This window comes from Lagenorhynchus albirostris, chromosome 14 (assembly GCF_949774975.1).
Source record: "Lagenorhynchus albirostris chromosome 14, mLagAlb1.1, whole genome shotgun sequence".
NCBI classification, from domain to species: Eukaryota; Metazoa; Chordata; class Mammalia; order Artiodactyla; family Delphinidae; genus Lagenorhynchus; species Lagenorhynchus albirostris.
This window is the reverse complement of record NC_083108.1, coordinates 81,222,380-81,237,348: the sequence shown is the minus strand read 5'-3', so window position 1 is coordinate 81,237,348 and position 14,969 is coordinate 81,222,380. Positions and strand designations below refer to the sequence as shown.

The following is a 14,969-nucleotide window of genomic DNA, read 5'->3' as shown; positions in this document are numbered from 1 at the left end:
TTTACAGGGAGTCAGGCCATATGCTCTCTTTTCTTCCCTGCTGTGATTTCCATTTCTGCTAGCAAAGGAATAGTCTTGGAATAATGATGGTAGGGACTGTGGCGCTGAATCCCCTCCTGCATCAAGTTAATTGCGAATGTGTGTGGTTAAATGGGCCTAGTCCTGTCAGCTTTAACTGACCACTCAAATGGGGGAATAGAGCCCGTCTCAGTGGGTCTGAATGGGCATTTGCTCATCATGTGCAGGATACAGAGTGAAGAATGAAATCGGACCTATATTATGAATTCTGGGAAAAGGACTCCTTTTTTCCCCAGTTTTGACTTCTTCCAATCTTAATTGCAGATAAGGACTAAGTCTTATCAGCTCATTGAGTTTTGACAGCATTGAAAATGGTAGTGATGCGGGACTTCCCTGGTGCTACAGTGGTTAAGGATCTGCCTGTCAATGCAGGGGACACGGGTTCGAGCCCTGGTCCAGGAAGATCCCACATGCCACGGAGCAACTAAGCCTGTGCACCGCAAGTACTGAAGCCGGCGTGCCTAGAGTTCATACTCTGCAACAACAGAAGCCACCGCAATGAGAAGCCTGCACACTGCAATGAAGAGTAGCCCCTGCTTGCCGCAACTAGAGAAAGCCCGCGTGCAGCAATGAAGACCCAACGCAGCCAAAATAAATAAATAAATAAGTTTATTTAAAAAAAAAGAAAATGGTAGTGATGGGTCAAGTACTTTTTGCCTCCTTGCTAAAAAAAAAAGAAAAAGAAAAAAGATAAACAGAGTACCTCTTGAAGAGTTGTGGCTACTTCTGCTGCTTTTGGCCCTTTCTCTAGTTTATTTTCCTTTTAACTTAGGGGTTGTCTGCTTAAATATGAAATTGAATCTTTTCTGATCCTTTCTTCTGTTTTCAGTTGCAGCTCCAATAGAAAAAACAGTATCCAGTGAAAAAGCATCAAGCGCTCCGTCTGCTGAGACACAAGAGGAGTTTGTGGATGATTTTCGAGTTGGGGAGCGAGTTTGGGTGAATGGGAATAAGCCTGGATTTATCCAGTTCCTGGGAGAAACCCAGTTTGCACCAGGCCAATGGGCCGGGATCGTTTTAGATGAACCCATAGGCAAGAATGATGGTTCAGTGGCAGGAATTCGGTATTTCCAGTGTGAGCCTTTAAAAGGCATATTCACCCGACCTTCAAAGTTGACGAGGAAGGTGCAGGCAGAAGATGAAGCCGACGGCCTGCAGACAACTCATGCTTCCAGAACGACTTCGCCTCTGTCCGCTTCGACAGCCAGCATGGTGTCCTCTTCCCCAGCCACCCCCTCAAATATTCCCCATAAATCGCCCCAGCCAACCGCAAAGGAACCTTCAGCTACGTCTCAGATCAGCAACCTTACAAAAACCACCAGTGAATCTATTTCCAACCTTTCGGAGGCCGGCTCAGTCAAGAAAGGAGAAAGAGAGCTCAAAATCGGAGACCGAGTATTGGTGAGTCCATGAACCTTCCAAGGTCGTTATGTTGACCTGAGTGACGGGTTGAACTACACACATGCGGGCTCAGAATCTGTTCTGTAGGGATGACCATTCATTTATAGAGTAAGTAATCAGCTTTTCTGGTTCCTTTTATGTGTAAATATACAACAGATTAGAAACTGGCTACGCAGTTTGTGCGTAGTATAGGCGTAGGTTTGCAGGGATCGACTCTAGTTTTATCTTCGTTTAGTCAAAAGAATATTGAGTTTTTAGCTTGTAAATATTAAGGTAACTTTACTTGACAAAACAAGCTGAGAGGTGGACTTAGATATTTTTAACAAAGGGTTTTTTTTCTTTCTGGTTTTTAATTTTTGCTTTAAGGATAGTGTGTGGGTAAATATGAGATCCTGTTTCTTTGAGTGTCTTGGAAAACTCAGAGATCACAGGATGTTATTTCAGAATTTCTTTGCCTTTTAAATGATCAGGTTTAGGTCTAGGAAAAGAAAGGAGGGACTTCCCTGGTGGTCCAGTGGTTAAGAATCCACCTTCCAATGCAGGAGATGTGGGTTTGATCCCTGGTCCGGGAACTGAGGTCCTACGTGCCGAGGGGCAACCAAGTCCGTGCGCTCTGGAACCTGTGCGCCACAACTAGAGAGAAGAGTGTGTGGCAGCTAAGACCCGATGCAGCCAAATAAATAAATAAATAAAAAGAAAAAAGAAATGTACTGTAGTTTCTTTTTTTTTTGGCTAATAAGCAGGAAACAATGTATAAGGTCTACATGCTGTACATTCTAGAACCCCTGAATGACAGTGACCGATTTATTTTTTGTTTGTTTGTGTTAAACGAGAGGCAGTGTAGCAGTGCTAAAAACACAAGCTGAGTCCAGCTCTGCCATTGTGACCGTAGCAAGTTATTTAACTTCTTAGTTTTCTCATCTATGAAAATGAGGTTGAATAATAGTGCTAACATCTAGCATTGTTGTGAGGATTAAATTAGCTGATGCATATGACATTCTTAGCAGTGCCTGGTATCCAGTCAACACTCAAGACATGGTAGCTTTTTTTTTTTTTAAACAGCAGAACCTTATTTATTTATTTATTTATTGGCCACACCATGTGGCTTGTGGAATCTTAGTTCCCTGACCAGGGATTAAACCTAGGCCCTCGGTAGTGAAAGCACCGAGTCCTAACCACTGGACTGCCAGAGAATTCCCAAGAAATGGTAGCTGTTTTTCTCATTGATGAAAATTTAAAGCTATTTTCTGACTTTTTCAACACTTTAGTCAGTTCAGTTCAAGGTATGACGTTTGTCTGAAGTCTTTGACCCTGTGCTCTTCAGTTTCCTTTGTATCCGTAAAAATTCCATCAGTCTTGGAGGCTTACAGTAATATAATGGGAAGAAAAGAATGGCTGTTAGCCTTTAGAATGTCCCGTGCATCTCGTTGAATGTGTCAGCAGTATATGGAGTAGCCCCCATAGAATTGGTGAGGAAACTGAGGTCCTAAGAAGTACAATCACTTGCCCAAGGTCATATAACCTGAAGAGTGGTGCTTCTGCAATTAAAATTTAGGTATTTTTACTCCAGAACCTGTCATGGAGAGCTGATGATTGATAGTATAATTTTGAAATTGGAAGTTTTTGTGACTTTTTTGTCCTACAGACAAGAAAACTTAAGCCCCGAAAAAGGCAGTGACTCCCTGTAGTCATATAGTACGTTCACTATAGGTTTTAGATTTAGAACTTGGGACTTCTGTCTCCCAGTCCTGTAGCATCATGAATCTAGAAGGCCCCATGCACCTGTGGGAACCCTTTAATACCTGTTACCTTCAACGGGGTCCTTCTGGATCTTAGTTTCAAGGTCAGTAGGTTCCTTCTTCTGGTTATAATAGTCATGAGTTTTAGCAGTTGATGCTTCAGAACTTAGAGCATCATTTCAGTACGTCAGTGCTCTGCGGCTCAATCTGTAACTCGTTTGTTTAGCTCATACTCACTTGCTATACCAATTTTATTTTATTTTTATTTTATTTTTTAACCACGCTGAGCGGCTTGTGGGATTTTAGTTCCACCACCAAGGATTGAACCCGGGCCCTCGGCAGTGAGAGCATGTATCCTAACCACTGTTGCAGTGAAGGTTTTTTTTTTTTTTTTTTTGCGGTACGCGGGCCTCTCACTGTCGTGGCCTCTCCCGTTGCGGAGCACGGGCTCCGGATGCGCAGGCTCAGTGGCCATGGCTTACGGGCCCAGCCGCTCCACGGCATGTGGGATCTTCCCGGACCGGGACACGAACCTGTGTCCCCTGCATCGGCAGGCGGACTCTCACCCACTGCGCCACCAGGGAAGTCCAACAGTGAAGGTTTTCTGATGCTTGCTCTTCTTTTCATTTTTACTGATGTTTACTTCCCCTCCCCTCTCCTCCACTTTTTTTTTTGTTGTTGTTCCTCCACTTTTTACTGTATAGATATTGCTGCCATGAATGCCATTTAAAATTTTTTGTGTGTATCTCTCTTACTTTCCTAGGATAAATTTATAGTGGTGGAATTACTAGGTCAAAGGGCCTAAAAATATTTAAGACTTATGGTACCTATTTATCTAGTAAGCTTTGGTTAAATCAGAAGCCTGTTACCTTAGCACAGGACAGCTTTGTAGGTTAGACTGCAGGTTGTATGCAATTCCATTCTAAGTGCTTAGCTGTAAATGAAATGGGGTAGCGTATGGCACACTTTCAAAACAATTAACTCTCCTGTTCCACCAGAGTAAGAAACAGTTGATTAAATTTCTAGTCAAGTATTGTGCTGCTTGGCTGATAAAACAGACAAAATGATAAGGTCCGGATGGTTTAGCTTACAACAAAAGGCTTCCATGAGGATGTAAGGATTAAAGTGGACCTGAAGGAGAGTAGGAATTGGCCAGGCAGAGGAATGGTAGTGGCAAGAGGGACCATTCTAGCAGAGGGATTGGCAAACTCCCCAGATGGGAGGGAGTTGGCACGTTTGGGGAAGTGGCCAGTGTCATTCCGCACAGGCGGAGGAGCCCCTAGGGGTAGGAGATGAGACTCATTCACTAGGTGGTGTCTGCGGGGACTGGTGACATAGGGCCTGTAAGTTTAGGCCGTGTTAAGGATTTTGATTTTGACCTTAAGAGCAACAAGAGTGATAAGTGATGTGATTAGATTTGTAGTTCGGAAAGATCGCTCCAGCTGCTTCGTAAAGAATAGATCAGAGGTGGTTGAAAGTGGATTTGGGGTGACCGTTCTTTGAAGAAGTTGGATGTTGAAGGAGAGTAGAGTTGTCAGGCTGATGCTGGAGGAGTATTGGATCTGGGGAAGATGTTTTCTAAAGACGGCAGAGTCCGGGGTGTTTACATCCTGACTAAACTGATCTGGATTAGAGGAACAGGGTGCAGATACAGTGGTGGTGGTGGGGAATCAGTGTTGGGATGAGGTTCCTGGGAAGAGGTGGCACCCTGAGCACACACGGGGATTGCTTTGCCTTCGATTGAGACGGACGGAGATTTCCTCCATTTTTATAGTAAGGAAGGAGAATCTGCAGATGCAGGTTGGTTTGTAGAGGCTTGAATGGTGTATTTGTAGGAAAATTTTAATTACATGTTCAAACCTAGCATACTTGGAACAGAATTTGAATCTCTAAGAGTCTTAAGTCTAATGAGAGTGTTGTTAGAGGCAGTAAAATTATTTACTGTTTTGGTTAGTATTTCTAGGAGAAATTAAAGGAGTACCTTAGAATCACAGTATTTTAGATCTGGAAAGGCTCTTTTGAGATCAACAAATGCCTCTTTTTGCTTAGAATACTGAAGCCCAGAGAAGAAATGCAGCTGGCCTCAGGTCATGTGTGATGTACGTGTATACGTATCATTATGGCCTCTTGTTCCCAGTTAATATGTTTTTTCTACTTTTTTTTTTTTTTTTGCGGTACGCGGGCCTCTCACTGTTGTGGCCTCTCCCATTGCGGTGCACAGGCTTCGGACGCGCAGGCTCAGCGGTCATGGTGCACGGGCCCGGCCGCTCCGCGGCATGTGGGATCTTCCCGGACTGGGGCACGAACCCGCGTCCCCTGCATCGGCAGGCGGACTCTCAACCACTGCACCACCAGGGAAGCCCTGTTTTTTCTACTTTAATGTGCTGCCTTGTTTAATAGAAATCTTTGATTTAGGAATGTAAAACATTTTTACTTCAAAATTCATGTATAAAGGGAATTAGATTTAGAAATCTGAAATATTTGATTGGAATTCCCCTAATTAAAGAAAACTTCTGTTGGCAACCTAAATGTACATCAGTGGATCAGTGGATAAAGATGTGGTATATATATATACAATGGAATATTACTCAGCCATAAAAAAGAATGAAATCTTGCCAGTGGCAACAACATGGATGGACCTAGAGGGTATTATGCTAAGTGAAATAAGTCAGAGGAAAGACAGATATCATATGATTTTCCTTGTATATGTGGAATCTAAAAAAATGAAACAAACCAATACACATAATGAAACAGAAACACTCATTCATGGATACAGTGAACAAACTGGTTCTGCCAGAGGGGGTTGGGGGGGGAGTGGGCGAATTAGGTGAAGGGGGTTAAGAGGTACAAGCCTCCAGTCATAAAATAAGTAAATCACAGGGATGTCATGTACAGCCTAGGGAAGGTAGTCAGTAATATTGTAATAACTTTGTATGGTGATAGACAGTTACTAGAATTTTCCTGGTGATCATTTCGTAACATATGAGAGTATCAGGTCCCCACGTTGCACTCCTGAACTAATGTGACATTGTAAGTCAGTTATGCTTCAGTAAAAAAAATTCCAATAGAACTAAGTTCGTTAGGTCACTGTTACGTGAGGAGCGGTATAGAATATTCCCAGTCCCGCCCCCAGTGCCCTCGTGGAGCCTTCCACTTGGAACGAGCGCAGAGAGGGCAGGAGTGGAGGCTGCCTTCTCCACGCAGCTCTCTCCAGTTCTTGCTCTCATCGCGGGAAGAGCAGGAAGGGGGATTTCTGCATCAGGTGTGAGGTTTAGCCCAATGACCTCTTGAAGATCCAGGTGGGAGCTCCTGAGCTATGACTGTATTGGGCACTCCCATCTTGGGGGAGGCAGTCCGGGCCTGGGGAAGCCTGTCCTTGCCCCCCTCCACGCTGGTGGGCCTCAGTGGGGTAGATGAGCTGGGTCAAGGAGGGTCAGTTGGAGCTGCTTGTAACAAACCCATCTGCCTCCTTCCCATCTCCCTCTGGCCCCTCTGTTTTCCCATTTGTCCTCACGAATATTCCACAGATCTCCTTAGTTGAAGATGGCTTTCATCTGTCTTGTGGCATGAGCTGCTTTGGGCTGATGCTGCGGTCCAGCTGACTCTCAGACTCACCTCTTTCCAGACTGGGAATCCCTGGGATGACCAATTACTCGGAATATTTTGGAGATGGTCTTGCTGCATTTTCGGGTGTAGGCACTATTTCAGGGATGTGATGTCAGGTTCTCGAGAACTTGACTGACTTCCAGCCGTTCTGTTTCAGGATGGTTGTCTCCATGTCCGGTACTGTATGTTCTATGCTGAATTCTTAGCTTATGACCAAGTATGAGAAGGAGACTTTTTACGCTTTTGTTTTTAAAGTGACAAGCTTTATCTTTCTACGAGCTGCTCGCAGGGCTCTTAAACTTATATAAGAATCCTATAGTGTAAATCTGTAGGTCTTTTGGATACTGTGAAAGGGAAAAACATCTTCCTGAGATTAAAAAAAAATCTTATTTATAAGTTATTTTGCTTGTGTTTGAGCCTAAATAACTACAGTTCATTTAGTATGTACTTTTCTGTGTGTCTTCATTTGTTCAGCATTATTTGTGAGACTTATAACATGTAAATTTAAAACACACATATAGTGGGGTCATATTATATACACACCATTTTACAGTATACTTTGATAGATTTGGGGCATTTCTATGCTAGTAAATAAATACAACTCTTCATTTAAAATAATAAGCTGCTGTTTGATATCACACTGTTTGGGGCACCTAATTTAATCATAGACATTTAGATTGCTCCCCGCCTTTTTTCCCTAGAAATGAAATTTCTGAGTCAAAAAATACATAAATATTTTAAATCATAATAAATATTGCCAAAGTACAGTCCAAAAAGCCGTTAGCATTTTATGTTCCCACAAAGTGTGTACAAGTGTGCCCTTTGTAATAATTTGATTTCTTCTGTTTTTCTCAGTCTTCTTACCAGTGACTTATAACCCCCAAATCTACAAGTCTCGTTGTGATATTGCACTTATATTGGGCGTTTGTTCATCATCTACCTGGGGGGTTCTTGGGCTCTTTTTGGGTGGGGCGTTTGAGCTCTAGGGAAGCTGTTCTTTACACAGTGACCTCTCCTTCCCTTGATTGCTGATAGAGTAGTTGTTAGTAGAAGGATCTGCTATTTTGTATGGCCCAAGGTTGAGAAGACTCCAGATGTTCACATTATGTTAACTCTTTCTGGACACCTTGGCTGAATGTTGAGATCTTTTCCAGCACCACAGTCTTAGCCTAATTCCTTTGCAGTGAGGATTGCTGCAGATTTGAATCATTTTTTCTGATTTTAGTTTTCCTTTTTTTTTTTTTTCTCCATTTTCAATTTCCATAAGCCTTAAATCTTAGTCAGCACAGCCTTGTAGGGTTGTCTGGGAAGGAGCGCAGAGAATCACACTGTTGATGAGAAGCTAGATCCGGCAGCTTCCTCCTCTCTGTGCACAGCCGGGCGCAGGAGAGCCGCTTCTTAGTTCATAGTTGATAGCGGGGCTCCTCTCCCTGCTCGTTGCTTTCAGCTGTGAGAGGGTAGGATTCGTGTGCTTTTGCCATTTTCACTTTTGAGGCTTGGGAATGCATAAACTCATCCACCTGCCCGCTGGATTTCATGTCTTTGGTTTTACTATCCGTTCTCCTCTCTGCAGCCCCATTGTCCTGCGCTGCCTTGCATTAAGCCATCATCCTCTTCACCTGGACCCCCAGACGGCTGTCCATGCTGCTAGCCCCGTCTCTCCTCGGTTCTGGTCTTCACACAATTACGGAGTGATGAGCCTGACGCGTGGATCTCATCACGCTGTTCTCCTGCGCGGTGGCGCCCTGTCTGCCTACACCAGTGCTGTTTTCACAGTGCTGGGGGTTTTCTGCGGGGCTCAGTACCTGGGCACTGGCTGGTCGGTGTGAAATTAGGTTCTCTTTGCAAACCTAAGCCGGTATCTTTACGCCAAACATGTCAAAGCTGGTACCTCTGCCTTGAGGACTCTGTGTAGGCTCTTGGGGCTTGGGAGTTTCTGGGTTGAGGAGGCACCTTATGCTGTCTAGCTTTGGGACTTGAAGAGAGGAAAGTTGGACCACTGCCCGGGCCAGAGTCTAATGTTGAAATGCCTGTTGCTAGATCACATCTTCTAACTTTTAATACTGCTTCTGTGAATTCTTTAAGCATACTTACAAAAATATCTTGAGGCTGAGCCTCTTTGTAGCTTCTGACACATATAGATTAGAAAAGGAAACTTGGCTAATACCGTTGTGGTCAAGTGGGGTACTTTTTGATCTCAGTGCTTTAAGAGAGTGTGACTGGCAACTAAATATTCTGCTCTTTTATAAGCCTCAGGGATAGTAGGGGTTTTTTTTTTTTTGGTTCCTATTAAATGTTTAAACAGTTACAAATGGATTCTTTTAAAGATTCATTTATTATTTATTTTTCTTTTATGGCTGTGTCAGGTCTTTTGTTTTAATAGCAATAGTTTAATTAATTAATTGTTGGCTGTGTTGGCTCTTCATTGCTGCGAGCGGGGGCTACTCTTTGTTGCGGTGCGTGGGCTTCTCATGTGGTGGCTTCTCTTGTTGCAGAGCACGGGCTCTAGGCACACAGGCTTCAGTAGATGTGGTGTACAGGCTCAGTAGTTGTGGCTTGCGGGCTTAGTTGCTCCACAGCATGTGGGATCTTCCCGGACTAGGGCTCAAATCTGTGTCCAGGTTCTTAACCACTTAACATTCTTAACCACTGCGCCACCAGGGAAGTCCCCCTCTATGTATTTAAAATGATCTTTTCATTTATTTATTTGTTCATTGCCCATCTCCCTCTGACCAGAATTTAGGCTCCATGAGAGTCTGGAAACTTTCTGTCTCATTCACTGTCCTTTCCCAAGCACTTAGAACAGTGCCTGGCACACAGTAGGTGTTCATAAAATATTGTCAAAAGAATCAAAGGGTTTTAAATACTGTTGTCACATTATACCCTTAAAGGGGAGGAGTAACATTGTAAAGTATGACAAGAGATGCAATTAGGACCAGTGGATAAAAACCGGGCCAGGCGAATCTTACCTTTCTTGCAGGAGTTGCCCAGTGGAGCTGCCCTAAGCTGGATTGCTCTCTAGTTGAGGTAATATGAAATATGGACGTCATCATCTCACAGGTGATTAAGTTTTAAGTCAGGGCTAAATCTGTATGGGTAAATACCAATTAGCCATAGTTACCTTTTTAAATTAAGCTGCTTAACCTACAATATGGCAGATAAGAAGCCACCTCACGAAATTCAGTTGCTCACGAAATCCCAGTGGAACAGTCCCTCATTACCACCCACTGGACATTTTATAGCTTTATAAATTGAGGCACGGTGAGGTTAAATGGCTTGTTTGAGATTTGATGAATAGATGGGAGAGTTGAGAGAGGATGAAAGGTTTCCTGTTTCCTGTTTGTGGACCCATTCATCAGCCCAGCAGAATGTTTTCTTTTTAAATATTTATTTATTTATCTATTTGGCTGCGCCAGGTCTTAGTTGCAGCACACAGGATCTTTTTTAGTTGTAGCACAGGGAGTCCTTAGTTGTGGCACACGGGCTCTTAGTTGTGACATGTGGGATCCAGTTCCCTGACCAGGGATGGAACCCGGGCCCCCTGCATTGGGAGCATGAAGCCTTAGCCATTGGACCACCAGGGAAGTCCCCAGCAGAATTTATCAGTGTTCTTATTTTTCAAAAGAGTTTACAAGAAGGGTGTTTGTCTCTGTTCCCACAGCATTTTGTAGAAACCTCTTAAAGTGCTTATCACTTTTCACTAGAAATATTTGCTTGAATTTTTCTGTCAGTGACCAACACTGTATTCTGTTTATATTTGTATCCTCAGGGCCCAAGCACTCAGGAAATATATATTGAATGAATGAATGAGAGCTGAAAAACCTGAGATTTGCTAAAGCCTGACCACAGCTAGGTTTTCCTTTAGCTGAGTTTCTAATTTAAATTAATTTGGTCTCCAGCAAGTGACTTCTAATTTTGACTTAGGTTGACCACAGTGTTATGAGTTATACGTATATATTCTGAAAGTAAAGAGAATGAATGGTAGTTACTGGTGTTTGCCGTAGGGATCCACTTTTTTGTTTTTTGTTTCAATGTTGTAAAATTTATCTTTAATAATCTTGATATCTGGGACTTCCCTGGTGGTGTAGTGGTTAAGACTCCGTGCTCCCAATGCAGGGGGCCTGGGTTCGATCCCTGGTCAGGGAACTAGATCCCATATGCATGCCGCTACTAAGAGTTCCCATGCCACAGCTAAGGAGCCAGCGAGCTGCAACCAAGGAGCCCACCTGCCACAACTAAGGAGCCCGCCTGCCACAACTAAGACCCAGTGCAACCAAATGAATAATAAATAAATAAATATTTTTAAAAAATCCTGTTATCTACTCCTAAAACATAGATTTGAAAATTATGGCTTATACTTAATGTAAGTGCACATGCTATAATACTCTGGGTTCTCTGGAACACATGAGAAGTAAAACTTAACTTTATAAAACCGTGTTTAAATGCTTAGAAAAAAATTTGACTGTAAAATGATTAAGTAGAAAAGTGAGTGATTTTGGATGTGCCTTTCTGTCTGTGTTAAAGATATTTTGAATAATTACTAAGGATCTTTCACAGGGGAAAGGAAAGCATATTATGTTATATGAGTCAAGAATTTCAAGTTAGGTGAGAGAAAAAGTATAAGAAAACTGCCCATTCTAGGAACTAGTAGTCATCCATTTGAAACAAACTTTATGGCTTTTTTTTTGGCGGGGGGTAGATGTATGTTCTGTTACCTGCATTTAGAGAAAAAGTCGCTGATCTGTTTGTGGTAATTTGTTATAAAGCTTCTGATCTGAGTGAAGCCACGGTTTGTTTGGAGAATTTACTGCCCACAGCCTGTTAGACGCCTCTTGGAAAAACAGTTGTCATGACAGTAACTTAGACTCACCCCCAAAGAATTCAACAGATTATCTGGAAAGATTGCATCATCTTTAGCTAATGTGCTGTGTTCTGCTCATGTGATGCTGGTTAGTCTGCTGCTCTGAAAGGTGTGTAAGAGGACAGAGAAAACAGAGGCCAATTTTATATAGGTTACTATTCATACATTCCATGGTTACCAATAAGAGTGCTAAAAAGTCCCATTTGCCAGATCTAGAACTAGTACTTTCCTTAGCATGGACACACTGGCTGCTAACATAGCAGACTCTCACACTATCTGTCAGACACTGACTAAACAGTTCTATGTGGATTATTTTATTTAATCTTCACAGCAGTCCTGTAATTATCACCATTTTACTTATGAGGAAGCTAAGATTGATTGATTTATTTATGGCTGCATTGGATCTTAGCTGCAGCACGTAGGCTCTTTGTTGTGGCGCAAGGGCTTCTTTCTAGTTGTGGCACGCAGGTTTAGTTGCCCTGCGTCATGTGGGATCTTAATTCCCCAACCAGGGATCGAACCTGTGTCCCCTGCATTGAAAGGCAGATTCTTAACCGCTGGATCACCAGGGAAGTTCCGAAACTAAGATTTAGAAACTAAGCAACTTGACTAATTCCTAGACAGAGCTGGCATTTGAATTTGTTCAACTTGGAGCCCATGCTTACTTAGTCTGTGTTAGCATATTTCTTCCTTTGCTCTCTTCTGAGCCATCAAATTCAGCCTCAGCCTGAATATCCAGCCTCAACTGGATATCTTTTTCCTTTTGTTGGTTTACATGGAAAAGTGGCCTTTTCTGTGTAGTTCCCTACGGAGAAGGTCACCTTTCATTTCTTCAGCAACTGTTTGTTGAGTGTCTCCTGCTGTGCACTGTGGATTGCGGTGCTGGACACAACGGTTCCTGCGTGGAGTTTTCTCCAGCCTCCAACTCCATCTTTCCTCAGTGACACCTGTCATGACACCAGGATGTTTCTGAACTGTCTGGGGACTGCCTGCCCTCTGTCACCCTTCACATGCTCTCCTGCCTAGAGTACCTTAAACTGTAACTGCTTTGGTTCCTTAAATCAGTTTCACAAAGAGTTTGTCTTTCAGAGAAAAAGTATATAGCTTTGAGACTTTAACATTTTCCATTTTCAACAAAGCTTAAATAGAGGGGCTTCCCTGGTGGTGCAGTGGTTGAGAGTCCGCCTGCCGATGCAGGGGACACAGGTTTGTGCCCCGGTCCGGGAAGATCCCACATGCCACGGAGTGGCTGGGCCCGTGAGCCATGGCTACTGAGCCTGCGTGTCTGGAGCCTGTGCTCCACAACGGGAGAGGCCACAACAGTGAGAGGCCCGCGTACTGCAAAAAAAAAAAAAAAAAAAAGCTTAAATACAGCTGGAAAAAAATGTGTATCATCCCAAACTCATAGAAAACTATATTCAGAGAAAAATTAGAACAAAATAGCTTTGGTATTAAAAAGCAAATTAGTATTGGTCTTAAGAAGTTAGGAAGGAAAGAGTAATAAACAACAAGGAAGTGGGAAAAAAGGAAATAGTGAGATAAAAAGTGAATTAAATAAAATAGAGAGCATTAAAAACAAAAAGGAAAAACTTAAAAGCTGGTTCCTTGTGAAGATCGATAAAATAAGTTACCTTCCCAAGGTAAGTCTACATTTAACACAATCCCATTGGACTTTTTTTTTAAATTAACCAAAATGATTTTTAAATTTATTAAATCAGTAAACCTACATAACCTAAATGTCTCCCAGTGGGGGCTGATTTAATAAACTGGAGTGAATCCGTATAGTGGAATGACGTGCGATTGTAAACACAAGGAGGACGTTCTCTGTCTTGATGTGGAATAAAGCGAGGTGCAGGACAGCTCATGTAGTACAGGTGCAAGACAGCTCATCTTTTGTATGTGAAAATGAAAGGGAGGAGTAAAAACATGAATTAACTTTTCCTTTTTAAAAAGAAATTATTTATTTTTGGCTGTGTTGGGTCTTTGTTGCTGCACGTGGACTTCCTCTAGTTGCGGCGAGCGGGGGCTACTCTTCATTGCAATGTGCGGGCTTCTCATTGCGGTGGCTTCTCTTGTTGCGGAGCACGGGCTCTAGGTGCGCGGGCTCAGTAGTTGTGGCACGTGGGCTCAGTAGTTGTGGCTCATGGGCTCTAGAGTGCAGGCACAGTAGTTGTGGCACACGGGCTCAGTAGTTGTGGCTCGCAGGCTCTAGAGTGCAGGCTCAGTAGTTGTGGCGCACAGGCTTAGTTGCTCCACGGCACGTGGGATCTTCCCAGACCAGGGCTCGAACCCGTGTCCCCTGAATTGGCAGGCGGATTCTTAACCACTGCACCACCAGGGAAGCCCCAACATTTGCTTTTATATGCACAAAGAAATGCTGGGAGGAGGATACACTCTACATCAATAGCGGTAGCTACCTGTGATGGGGAGGGTGGGATAGTTAGGGACAGGAGTTTAGTAAGAGAGGCTTTTCCCTGGATACATATATTTAAAAGTTTTTGAACCATGAGAATGCATTGGCTATTCAAGAATTAATTCATGGGCTTCCCTGGTGGCGCAGTGGTTGAGAGTCCGCCTGCCGATGCAGGGGACGTGGGTTCGTGCCCTGGTCTGGGAAGATCCCACATGCCGCGGAGCGACTGGGCCTGTGAGCCATGGCCGCTGAGCCTGCGCATCTGGAGCCTGTGCTCCGCAACGGGAGAGGCCACAACAGTGAGAGGCCCGCGTACCGCAAAAAAAAAAAGAAAAGAATTCATTATAAAGAGTTACCTTTTTAATCAGTAAGAAAAAGGTGAACATCCCAAATGAAAAATGAGTAAAGTACATATTGTGATACATCTGTACTGTGGATACTAAACAGCTGCCATAAAAGAGCAGGGAAAATGGACCAAAATGTCAGCAGTGAGTGTCCCTGGGTGTTGAGATTACAGGAATAACATTTATTTTTTGTTCATAATGTTCTTAATTGCCTGCGGTGACTCGCCTCTTGTATAATTGGGGAATTTTTTTTAATTAAGGAAAGAGAGGGAATTCCCTGGTGGTCCAGTGGTTAGGACTCTGTGCTTTCACTGCTGGGGCCCAGGTTCGAGCCCTGGTTGGGGAACTAAGACCCCGCGAGCCCTGAGGCTCAGCCAAAAAATTTTAAAAAAAGAAAAAAGAAGCTTAGCTAAAAGTAAGAAAATCAGTATTCTGAAGAATAATAGTAATAAGGGAAAGCCAGCCCCAGGAAATATCATGCAGGTTGTGAAGTAGTAGTAATCAAAATGCCATGGCAGTAGCACAGA

General features: G+C 43.2%; 1 protein-coding gene across 1 annotated transcript in view; it reads left to right on the top strand.

The window, feature by feature from the left end:
• The window catches only part of CLIP1 (CAP-Gly domain containing linker protein 1), a 121,718-nt gene that overhangs the window by 36,489 nt on the left and 70,260 nt on the right, over nucleotides 1–14,969 (top strand). Inside the window, 1 exon segment of the mRNA XM_060170421.1 lies at nucleotides 908–1,479. Within this exon segment, the coding sequence (XP_060026404.1) occupies nucleotides 908–1,479 (572 nt within the window).